This window comes from Gossypium arboreum, chromosome 5 (genome assembly GCF_025698485.1).
Source record: "Gossypium arboreum isolate Shixiya-1 chromosome 5, ASM2569848v2, whole genome shotgun sequence".
In the NCBI taxonomy this organism is placed as follows: Eukaryota; Viridiplantae; Streptophyta; class Magnoliopsida; order Malvales; family Malvaceae; genus Gossypium; species Gossypium arboreum.
Window position 1 is genome coordinate 7089779 of NC_069074.1, and position 12175 is coordinate 7101953.

The following is a 12175-nucleotide window of genomic DNA, read 5'->3' on the forward strand; positions in this document are numbered from 1 at the left end:
TATCTTGTGGTATCGATATTGGATTGTTCTTGATATGTATAAATTTCATATTTGAAATGGATTGATATGATTAAAGTTTATACGAGCTTACTAAGCATTCATTGGTTACGTAGTTGTTTTCCTATACTTTTAGATTATCGGAATCTCCATTGAGTTGGAAGCTTGTCGAGTTATATCACACTATCCATCGTTCTATCGGTACTTGGATGTTTTAATTTTGGTTATAATGTCATGTATTAGTATTTTGTTTAATGGTGGCCTGTATGTAATTTGTTGAGATTAGCCACTTATTTTGGCTTGTCCTAGTTGCCTAATTATGGCTTATTGATATGCATAATGTTAATTGTAGGTTGCACAAATTGGGTGAGAAATATGACTTGTAAAAAGGCTTATTTTCGTCCACACGGGCGTGTGTCTCAACCGTGTGTGACACACGGCCAGGTGACACGATCATGTGTCCCTTATATCTTTTAAAAAGTGCAAGTCAGTATATTTGCACGGCCTGGCACACGAGCGTGTGGCTTGGCCGTGTGGCACAAGTCAGCGAGTTACACAAGTTGGGACACGGCCGTTTGTTCCTATTTTGAATGTCTACACGGCCTAAGACATGGATGTGTGACCCTTGCAGTGTTGAAAATTTTAAATATTTCTGAATTTTTTTTTAAATTTTCGATTTAGTCCCAATTTGTTTATAATGTATAATTAGGGCCTTAAGGGCTCGTGTAAGAGACAATATTTATGATTTTGATTGGTTTTAACATAAATGCTATGTGATATGAAATATTTGCATTTTCTCGTTGTTTGATTTGTAAATTCGATAATACTTCGTAATCGTATTCCAATCGATTTGATTCGAGTTAAGAGTGTTACAATATAATTATGAATAATGATCACAAAAAAGATTGTCAAAACTCCAAATTTCATTGTCTAGTTTCACTATCGGTTACCTACAAACATGGGAAAAGGAAAAGACAGAAAAGCTTAGGATTGTTTGCTATCTACATGCTTGATGCGAAACGAGCTTTAAGCCACATGCAACGACCCTTCTTAGAGTTGATATTTTACAAACATTACCAAACAGATAGGTGACTAAATTTATACAACAAGCGAGTCTTCATATCAGATGACCCTTATTACGGCTATGATTTGCCAGTTTAACGGCCTTAACTTTTACTCCTCATCACAGATACGGGTCATTCTTAACTGGTTTCCAAAAAGAAAGGGCATAAATAACTCTCCCTTTCCATCCCTGTAGCATCCACCGGCCATCTACGTCTACAGCAAAATCCCTATGATAATTACATTGGACCATACTCCTCACCTTCTTCATGAGCTCTTGTTCCAATGGCGCCTGCTTGAACCCTGCCCTCAGAGTCTTCGCTTGCCATTGCTTATACGTCTCCGGTCTTTCAACCCTCTCACTACCCTCGCATGCAACCACATTCATAACGTCCCTTCCAAGCACTTCCTTCTCATACATCATCCTTTCTGCATCTTCCCTACAAACATTAGCTTCAAATATATCGAACTGAGCAGAGAAATGGAAGAGGGCTTCTCGGAACCTAGTGACGAAGAAGGGAGCATTATATGTCCCATTTGCAACCCCGTGGATGAATATCGCTGGGTTAATGCTTTTGATCAGTTTCAGAACAGTGTCCCTCGCACTGGTCGGCGCCATTGTATCATCCGGAAGGTTCTTTAGCCGATACATGCAGTTAACAACAACCACTTCGTCGTAATTAATCTTTAGTTCTTCAAGTTGGATGGTTTCCCATTTCTTTGCTATCACGTTGTACTCAAACGGGACATTGAATCTCTCACAATACCTTTTCAAGCGACGGCCCGTCTCTTCCACCCTTTCTGCAGGTCGAAAACCTGGTTGGGGGAACTCAATACCTGTAATACGAAGCTTGGGAGGTCCACCGGCCCTTGCTGAGAGACGCTGGATAAGGCAAGGCCATTGGAACCCATAGCAAATGCCGAAATCAACGATGTGGAGCGTGGTTGCCATTTCTGCAACTTCCATTATCTTTTTATTGGCGCAAAAATTCGACATTTTCTTAAAAGGGCAAGCTAAAACATAGACGCCGTAAGCTTTTAAGACATCAGCAGCGGAAGTCTTGTTGCTTCCCAGATGTAAATACGATGGTGCTCCCTTGCCAGCCAAACGCGTTTTAAGTGCATTACCAAAGTAATGTGCCAATCTTTGGGTTCCATCTCCAGAATCAGAAGAGTGTTGACTTATCTGTTTCAGCAGCTCATTGGCAGTTCTTTGGTCATTAATGGCTACAGATTGTGCACATTGAATTAGGAGACTCCACAAATCCACCACTTCACTTCTTTTACTGCTTTTCTTCCTGCGTGACCCTGTTCCGCCATTGATAGACCCTTTCAGCTGCCCATTCTTCGGGGAGTTCCCGTTAAGAGAAAACTTTGGAGAGACCTCATTTTCACCTTTGCAAAGCAGCACCTCGTCGAATATGTCTGACTGTTCTGAATCTTCAAGTGAAGTTGCAGATTGCTTGCTTATCCTACCTTCTTCCAAATAATCACCATCCTCACGCTGATAATTTTTCCTTCCCTTTGAACTTAATGGTGATTTATACCTTCCATCAGGAACACAAGGCGATGATAGGCTGCTTTGTGGAGGCAAAAGCACCTTGTCACCACTGTGAGGGGACTCAGTAAAAGGCTCAGATAAAGAGGTTCTTTCAAGAGAACCATACATCCCACTACTCAATTTAACCGAGTTGGTGCCAGTAATATTATAGCTGTCACTGGTTTGAGCGAGATTATCGTCTGGGAATGGAGAGATGGGGTGGAGTGAAAGTGGATATTGGTGGCCAAGGACTTCATAGAAGGATTTTTCAGCAGCTTGGAGAGCTAAACAATCCTGCAACATGCACGACTTTTCCTGCAGGTCTTCTTCCATTAGCATCTCATTTATGTACTTGAGCATCTCATTGGCGAAAGGGATATTATCAAGCGGATGTCCTTGGACACAGCTGCCTGATGATGAAGCATAACCATCAGGAGACTCTGGACTACCCTCTTTAAACCCATTAACTAGGTTGTGATTTGTATACGTTGGCTCTGACCCATTATCAAAGTTGAACCGAGGAAAATCTTGGAATAGTGTGTCCATCTAAAGCTAGAAATTAACTTATCTGATTCAAAACGATCCGACTGAAATCGGATTGAATGAAAAGAAGGAAAAATACTAAAACCCGACCTACCTGATCTTGTTGGTTGCCAAGAATCTTGAGGGTGAAAACAAAAATGACGAGAGAGATGAATGTTGATTCAAGAAGCTAACAAGGCTAAGAATTGAAGTGAAGTAAAACTTGGGGGGAAGTAGTCAAAGAGCTAAGTAAAGAAGCTATATAATTTTCGTAGTTTGAAGAAACGAAACTGAAGATGCACTCCACTTATAAAGCTCAACTTGATAAGCTTTGGAAAAGAAGCTTCGAGGAAACTACAGTTTGTGGCACAACAGCAGCCGCCTCCTACTCCGCGTTTTGAGACAAATTTTTTTGTGTCACCGGAGTCAAAGGAGAAAAATTGATTTCATTGGAGACAGGCTTATTTGACCCCCCTTCACTCACCTCTTGTTTTTATGATTTATTTTTTATAGAGTAAATGTCACTCATTAATCCTATATCAATTTAATTTAAAAATCATTAAGATACTAAATTTTTATAGAATAATAAATATTAATACATAATTTATACTTATATTAAATCATTATTGAATTAATGTGACTAATTAATTAAATGTAAATTCAATTTAAAAATTATTAAAATTATTACTTTTACAAAATAACAAATATTGATATAAAAGTATTTTTTTCCGTTTTCGTGCTTTTTAATAAAATAAAATTATAATAGAATTTCAACTACAGAGATATGAATTTTTAAAAGAATTAACTTAAATTTTTATAAAGATTTTCTTTCACAACAACAACAAGAGTGCAAAGCCGTCTGTTATTCTTATAACAATTACAGATATTTTTCATGCAAGAAATACAGACAATTTCCGGTAATAATTAAACTGTTAAAATAAATGCCTAACTTTATTAAAACCATTCGAATATAAATAATATTATTATGAAAAAGGAGACATCCATCTTAACCTCTATTAAATTAGGATAGTTTTATATTATTTCGTATATTTTTACATAATTAATATTTTAATGATTCATAATTTAATTTATAGATATAATTATATTTTTCATACATATAAATTTTGATTTGATCCGATATCTCTATCATATCAGTAGATTAAGGTCTATTTCATTACTTTTTCGTTCATTAATATCTAATAGAATGTATAGGACCATGTAAGGCGCATATATTAAACATAAAAATTAACTCATGACTGATGATTAATAATGATTTTTAAACCAGATCAAGCCGCCAGTTGATCAGTTCAATTAAAAACTATTAATTTTTTTTTAAAAAAAATCTGGTTCAATCGGCCTGTGATCTAACCGGTTCAAAGCCACTCTTTGGAATGATACCCTTATCGATTACAAATCTAATCAATCTGATCGGTTGGTCCGGTCAAATTCAAACAACACTGATGACTAAACATGCAATGGATATTAATGGATGAAAAGTAATGGAGTAGAGCCAAATCTCATATCGATCTAAAATAGTATATATATTAATATTTATTGAATAGTTGAAAGTTCTTTTATATAAAATTAAATGATTAAAAACTCTTAATTTATATCAAATTTGACATGCATCATTTATATGAAAGAAATATTTAGTAAATCACAATAAAATTTTAAAATAAAATAGATATATAAATGAATGGTTAAATTTTGTTTTTAGTCACCGTATTTTACAAAAGTTGTAGATTCAATCCCTATACTTTAATTTGATCAATTTTAGTCTTTATCCTTTTCTAGTTTTGAAATGTTAGTCTTGACCCAAACAGCAGCTGTTAAAATCTATTTGATTAAATTTAATTATTATTCATGTACTATGTGTATAGTTATAGATTTAGTCCATATTCTTCAACTAAATCATTCTAAATCTCTATATATTTTCCACTTTTAAAATTTTAATCTTAACAAAAATAAAATCATTAATCTATTAATTAATTTTTAATAAATAAAATATTAAAATAAAATTATACATATAATAATATATTTACCTCATCAAATTCATATAATACAATTAGCAAACGCAATTGTGGACCATCACCAGAAGCGAATGCTTCCCATTGTCTGGAACTTGAAGCAGAGGGAGGGTCCCTTCACGATTCAGTATTTGGAAAAGGGCATTTCGCTCAATTAGTAGAAAATTGTGATATCCATTGACCCCACCAAATATCATAAAACATAATGGCAATATTCCCATGGCCGAGCCTAATAGAAAATGGCTCTATCTGTTGACCCCACCAAATTTAAAACAATAATTTATGAAAGCGATCAATTAATTGAAAAATAATTTGTATAAAAATAAATTAATTTTTTACAAAATAAAATAATTAATATTGGGTCTTCTTAATTTGATAATAACATTTGTTTCTTTTCAAGCTTTATTAATTAATCTTTAAAAATTTTAATATTTGACTTTATTTGTAATAGATTAAAATTTTAAACGAGATTTACTTTTTTTATATATAATTATTTTGGAATGTTAATTTTGTATGACATTTTGATTGGGTAATAAATGGTATTAACTCAAAACCTTGCATAAATTAAGATGGATTATCTTTACAAGGTTGAATTTATTGAATATTGATTAAAATTTAACATTTTTATTTTTAAATTATTATTCTCAATATAATTATTTTAAATCTTGTATTTGTGTTTATTTTGTAGTTGACATATTTTATCCTTATGATACAAATACTTGCAAATAGAAAAATAACAAAAAGAAACATTAGTTTTGTAATAATTTTTCATTTAATTATATTATATATTAGTTGATCAAATATTAATATTATATATTAATATTTTCAATTTTTAAATATTTTATTTTTCAAACTTTGATAATATAGTCAAAATTTTCTAATTCAGACTTATTGCATGAACACATATTGATTTATTGATTTATATTTAATTATTGATTTCAAATAACACATCATCAAAAATTTAAAATTAATGTATTTATATAGATATTAATTTGAATATGAATGTATTAAAAATTCGAGTGAGCAGATTCCATGTACTGCCTTGATAATTAAAATATCTATTTGCGAGTGAATTGAATTTGAGTTGCGCTAATCGTATTATTGTCAGAGAAAATTAATGGCTAGGTTAAGAAGAATTTGCATAAAAAAACACCCACAGATTTCAATCCGCCAATGATTCTCTGTGCTCAAGTACACTAGAAGCACATGTTTGAAAAGTCTTTAAAAAAGTTTTATCTTCAATAAAATTGTGTTTCCTAACAATATTAACTTTTATTTAATATATATTTTATAAAAATATTAAATGTGATAAGTAAATAATTACTTATCATTTAATCTTGAAAAATATTAAATTGTTTTTATTTTTAAAAAAATATTTTTAAAATAAGCTATTTCCTCTTTTAATATAAAATATTTAAATTATAATATTTATCTTTTATCTAAACTATTCAAAATAAAATAAATAACATCATATTAAAAATATTAAAATTATGAAATAATGAATTTTTAAAATCAAAATTTACTATTATCAGACAAATTAATTGCTTATGTCAAAAAGTTTTTATAATATAAATTCGGTACTTATAATGTTTAGTGCTTATTTCAATATTTACTTTTCAGTTTATCAATCACAGACTTGCTTGAGGATGATAAAAGACTTGGACTCAATAAGTTTTCATTGGATCCAATTTGATAGAGTTGATTCTTTTCTAAAAGGTTGAGTTGAATAAAATGTAATTTTTCAATTAGTCAAATCAAGTTTTAGGAAAAACCCGACCCACACAAAATAATTATCAAAGTACACTTTTAGAAATAATATTAATTTTAATATATATAATAATATTTATATTAATATTTTTCTAGCACAATTATAGCTGGAAACTATTAACAGTCTCACTAAAAATAAAATATATAAATATATCATTCTATTTTGATAAAAGAAGTAATTAAAAATTAAAATGGTACTCAAGTATACTTTAACTTTTAAATTAAATTAAATAAAAAAATAAATATTTAATATTTAATTTCGAAAAAGATGGATTTATGTTAGAATCTAAATGGCATGATTAAAGTTGATGAAGTTAGCTAATGGTGATTGTCCGCTATTTATAAAATTAAGTTTCAACCATGTACAATGGATGAGGCACTGTAGTTTTGACGTTGGTATGATTTGGGTCAAAGTTCAAAAAGGGAAAGAATAAAATGAATGAAATCCAAATCCGATTCAATGAATCTCATTCACAAATCCATGCTTTCTTTGAAATTAAAAAAAAGGGTTCACGTCTAATTAAAGACTCAATACAGAAAGCAGCAGCAACAAAACAAATTTGCATTCGACTCTGCTTTCATGCTGATAAGGAGATGCATTAATGTTTGTTTATAGCCTCCAAGCAAGGAAAATTAGCTCATCTAGCTTTGCATTTTCACTCATTTAGGTTAGGTCAAGAATCTTAATTTTGGATATGCCTATACAATCATCGAAAAATATTTCTTTTTAATTTATTTCATAATCATAATAAAATTTCATTTAATTTAAATATTTCAAAACAAAAACAAAAATTATTGAATAGAATGATTATCACTTAATATAAAAAAGCTATAATAGAAATAAATTATCTATTTTTCAAAACTTTTTTATTATAAAATTTAGCATTTAATTTTGGGATAAACATCAAAATCTAACGTGCAATGTTGTACATGAACTTTGATTTTGCGTAATTTTATATATAAAATTTTGATTTAATTCAATTTTCACAAATCACTAATAATATTATCGAATTAACATCATTTTACGTTAATATATTGCATCTACAAACAATTATATCAATCTAATTTAAAAATAAATAAATATTCATTTCTTTAAATGTATACAATTGAATCAAAATTAAAGTTTTATGTATACATATAGTTCATAATTTAAGTTTCACGTGTATAATTATACCAAATCAAAGTTCGTACATCAAATCACACATTAAACTAAAGTTGATGTATCAATTTAATATTTAACTGCTTTTTAACTTTTGATAAAAGAACATAAGTACATTTATAAAATTCAACACATCATTTTTACTAAGAAACAATTCAAACAGCCTATAATATATCCAAATATAAAGAAAACAGACAAAATTGATCTGTTGTATTTATAGGCTAGATTCATGGCATCCTACCTGAAATGCAACTTTCTCTTGCATTACCTGACCAAGCCCAGACTTTTGTTATTATAATATCATTTAGTCCCACTACTACAACTTTGGGATTTTCTTATTATTACAATATACATTGTTAATGATAAAAAGATATTACCTTCTTTGAGAGTCGTTGATGCGTCCATACATTTAAAAGTTTACTGCTGATGAGTAATGCATATATAACTTGGGGATTTTCTTATTATTATATTATACGTTAGGGAATAAGAATGGTATGTTATTGAAGAGTGAAAGATTTGCTTTATTTGTATTGAACTGATCTGAAGTTCCCTTTCCTATCAGAAAGATGTAATCTGCACAAGTATAGGTTACATGAAGACTGCTACATTACAGCCCCAGCTATTTTGAATCATGTGCTTGAGTTACATTCCAGGAGTCATAGAGAAACAAGGCCTATTCTCAAGATTGTGGCATGCCATGTTCTTTTACTTGTCCTAAAAGTTTAGATTAAACTTCGGATACTGAGTTATTTCAGTTTGATGTATATGCAAGCAGATTAGTCCTTGACAGGTTTCCAGCAAGAAAGTGCATGGATAACTCTCCCTTTCCAGCCTTGAAGCATCCACTGGCCATCCACCTCAATATCAAAATCCTTGTGGTAGTCCGATTTCAACACTGTCCTTGCCCTATTCAATATATTCTGCTCTAATGGAAGCTGCCTGAAACCAGCTTTCTGGTTCCTCAACTGCCACTGCTTGTATTTTTCTGGTCTGTTAATTCTGTCCATCCCTTCATATGCTATAACATTAATGGCATCCCTTCCAAAAGTTTCTTTTTCAAGAAGCAATCTATCTGGATCTTCACCGCCTACATTGGCCTCCAGGATGTCAAACATTGCTGAGAAGTGGAAGAATGCCTCTCGAAATCGATTGATAAAGAACGGGAAGTTGTAATTCCCATTAACAACTCCCTGGATGAAAAGATCTGGATCCAATCTCTTGATCAGCTTTAAAACCATGTTCCTTGGACTGTTCAACATAACTGAATCATCAGGAAGGTGCCTTAGCCTCTACATACAGTTAACGACGAGCAACTCTTCTCTTTCGATATTTAGCTCCTCCGCTCGGATGGTTTCCCATCTTTTTGCTATGGCATTGAACTCGAATGGGACATTAACATTCTCACAACACCTTCTTAAACGACGACCTATTGCTTCAATTCTTTCTGCAGGACGGAAACCAGGTTGGGGAAAATCAATCCCCGTAATGCGAAGCTTAGGAGGCCCGCCGGACCTTGTTGAGAGACGGTGAATAAGGCAAGGCCATTGAAAACCATAGGCAATGGCGAAATCAATAACATGGACCGTGGTTGCTTTCTCTGCTAGCTTTGCAATGTTTCGATTTGAAAACAAATTTGATATCCTCCCGAAAGGGCATACTGAAACATATAAAATGTGGGATTTTAAGACATCAGCGGCCAATGTAGTATTGGATGGAATTTGGGTGAAAGGCGCCCTGGTACCATTTAAGCGTATTTCGAGACCCTTGGCAACGTATGAGCCAACCTCTCAGTTCCATCACCATAGGGCGAAGAATAGTACCTGATCTTACCAAGTAGCTCAGTTGCAGCTCTTTGGTCATAGACGGCAACAGCTTGTGCGCATTGAGTTAGGAGACTCCCAAAATCCACCATTTCCTTTCCATTGCCGACTTGTTTCTTTGCAGGTATTCTTTTACTATTATTTCTTTTCACCCCTCCATTATCTTCCAACTTGCTGTTGGCTGTTCTATTCTGATATGCTTCATAAAGAGGACATGACATGGACACACCATTCCCAGTCTTAACAAGGAAAACCTCGTCGAACATGTGTTCTTCAGACAAACCTTCTACGGCCATTGCTAAATGCTTGTTTTTCCTCCTTTCTTCCAACGAATCAAAGTCGTCGTGTGGATCATTATTCCAGGTTGATTTGTTTGGGACTTGTAAATTGTGATGGAAATGAGGAGGTGAAGAGGGATACTTCTGAGTTAGAACATCATGGAAAGCTTTCTCCGCAGCTTGGAGAGCTAAATAACCCTGCAACATGCAGGGTCAACACTACATCTTCTTCCATAAGCACATCGTTTATGTAGTTTAACACAGCGTAGGAGCAGTAGGCGTTTTCATTACCGTATGGACAATTTCCCTCTGAGTTGGAACCAGGATGGTTGTTTGATTTTGCTGAACCAGGATCCACCCTACAATTGGACCCATTAACAGGATTCTCAGCCATTGTTGAATGAAAATGTCGACCCAGGGCAATTACAATAATGAATATGTTGAACCGTTTTTGAAAGTCCCAAGGTAGGACCAAACCTTTAGCCGCCTGGTAACAACAAAGCTGGAGAGACGACATTCAATGGAGTTATTAAAGAAGCAAAAAAAAAAAATGTAATAAATTTCTACTTTGAAAGCTACCTAAAATCATTGTCTACACCACAGAAAGACTCCATCATTGAATATTATATTATGTTTCTATATGTATGCTGATAAAAGAGAAAGGTATTGCTAGGTTAATTGAGCCAGAAAAAGTGAACCAGTCTCATCTGTCTCTGATGTATTATATGACGTACACCTGAGTTTGCAGAGCTCTTTATTTAATTGAAAAGATAATTTTTCCATCTCATAAATCTGACTACCACTGATTCTAATTGTTTATCATATTCATTCATGACAAAAAAAATCAAATATGTTGATGGGGACACAATCTTATCGAATAAAGGTGCACATAAAATCAAATACAAACATCTCTTGTAGTAATTAATTTAATTTTCTTAATCATTGTAATGTTTTCAGTTACAAAAGTATAATGATTTATCATTTTCCTTAACCAAGATAATATAGTTTATAGCTACATAAATAGCCACCAAAAAAGAAAGAAAAACAAAATTATTGTGGGGGGAGACATCATTCAAACTAATTAATTATAGGATTCATGTTAACCAATAGTTTTCAAACAGAGTTTCTCATCATTTCTTGTCTCCAACAACAGTAATAATTGCAATAATTAATATTATAAGTGGATGTTATTTAGAATAAAAAATTTGACTTACTACTCATTAAAAGTAAAATATACTCATACCTTGGCTTATAAATCATTTGAACATGTACATTTATTAAGTATATTGGTGCTTTGAAAAGCCTTAGGCCGACACTATGGTTTGACAATGGGCTTATAGTGCTAGGACCTCAATTCTAGTCTGTTTGGGTTTATTGAATTAAAAAATAATCCAAGTCTAGCTGAAAAGGTTTAAAAAAAAAATCCAAATTTTGATTTATTCTCTTTTTTCATTGAAGGTAATAATATGTATGTTTTTGCTTGTCCAATGCCATATATGTTTTTTAAATTTGTCTATCAAACATTGCACAATTTCCCAGGTTTTATTACATATACTCTCTCTCTCTCTTTTTTTTTTTTTTTTATGTACCAAATTATATAAAAGTGAAACTTTTACCCTGTTCATTATCAAGTCAAACCAATGATACTTCTTAATTAACACGAAATTGTGATCCAAATGATCCATAAATAAACAATGGTAGAATTTCATTTAAGACCCCCATCTAAAATCTAGTCCACAAATATTTTCCCTTGGAACAAATCATTTGACATTCATCTACTTTTCAAGATGAGACATTTTAAAGACTCGGAAAATAAAAGAAAAGAAAGCCAGCCCAATTTCAATTAAGTCGAAGGAGTAGGAATCTTGTTTTGTCTTCATTATTTTCGCTTTTTGAAAATTTCAAACTCAAATAATGTATAAATAGCTTTTTGTGAAAGAGACTGAGGCTGACATTGCAAGTGTTAATAAATGCTACCACTAGGAGAATAAATGCCTGAAAAT

The 12175-nt window shown here is 32.1% G+C and overlaps 1 protein-coding gene and 1 pseudogene across 1 annotated transcript; both read right to left on the reverse strand.

The window, feature by feature from the left end:
• Positions 1–1022: 1022 nt before the first annotated feature.
• Positions 1023–3607, reverse strand: LOC108452332 (scarecrow-like protein 33). The gene has a single exon (XM_017750106.2). It carries the CDS (start codon positions 3143–3145, stop codon positions 1181–1183), a length of 1965 nt encoding a protein of 654 aa, XP_017605595.1. The 5' UTR covers positions 3146–3607; the 3' UTR covers positions 1023–1180.
• Positions 3608–8589: 4982 nt separating this feature from the next.
• On the reverse strand, positions 8590–10896 carry LOC108452542 (scarecrow-like protein 14; annotated as a pseudogene).
• Positions 10897–12175: the final 1279 nt, after the last annotated feature.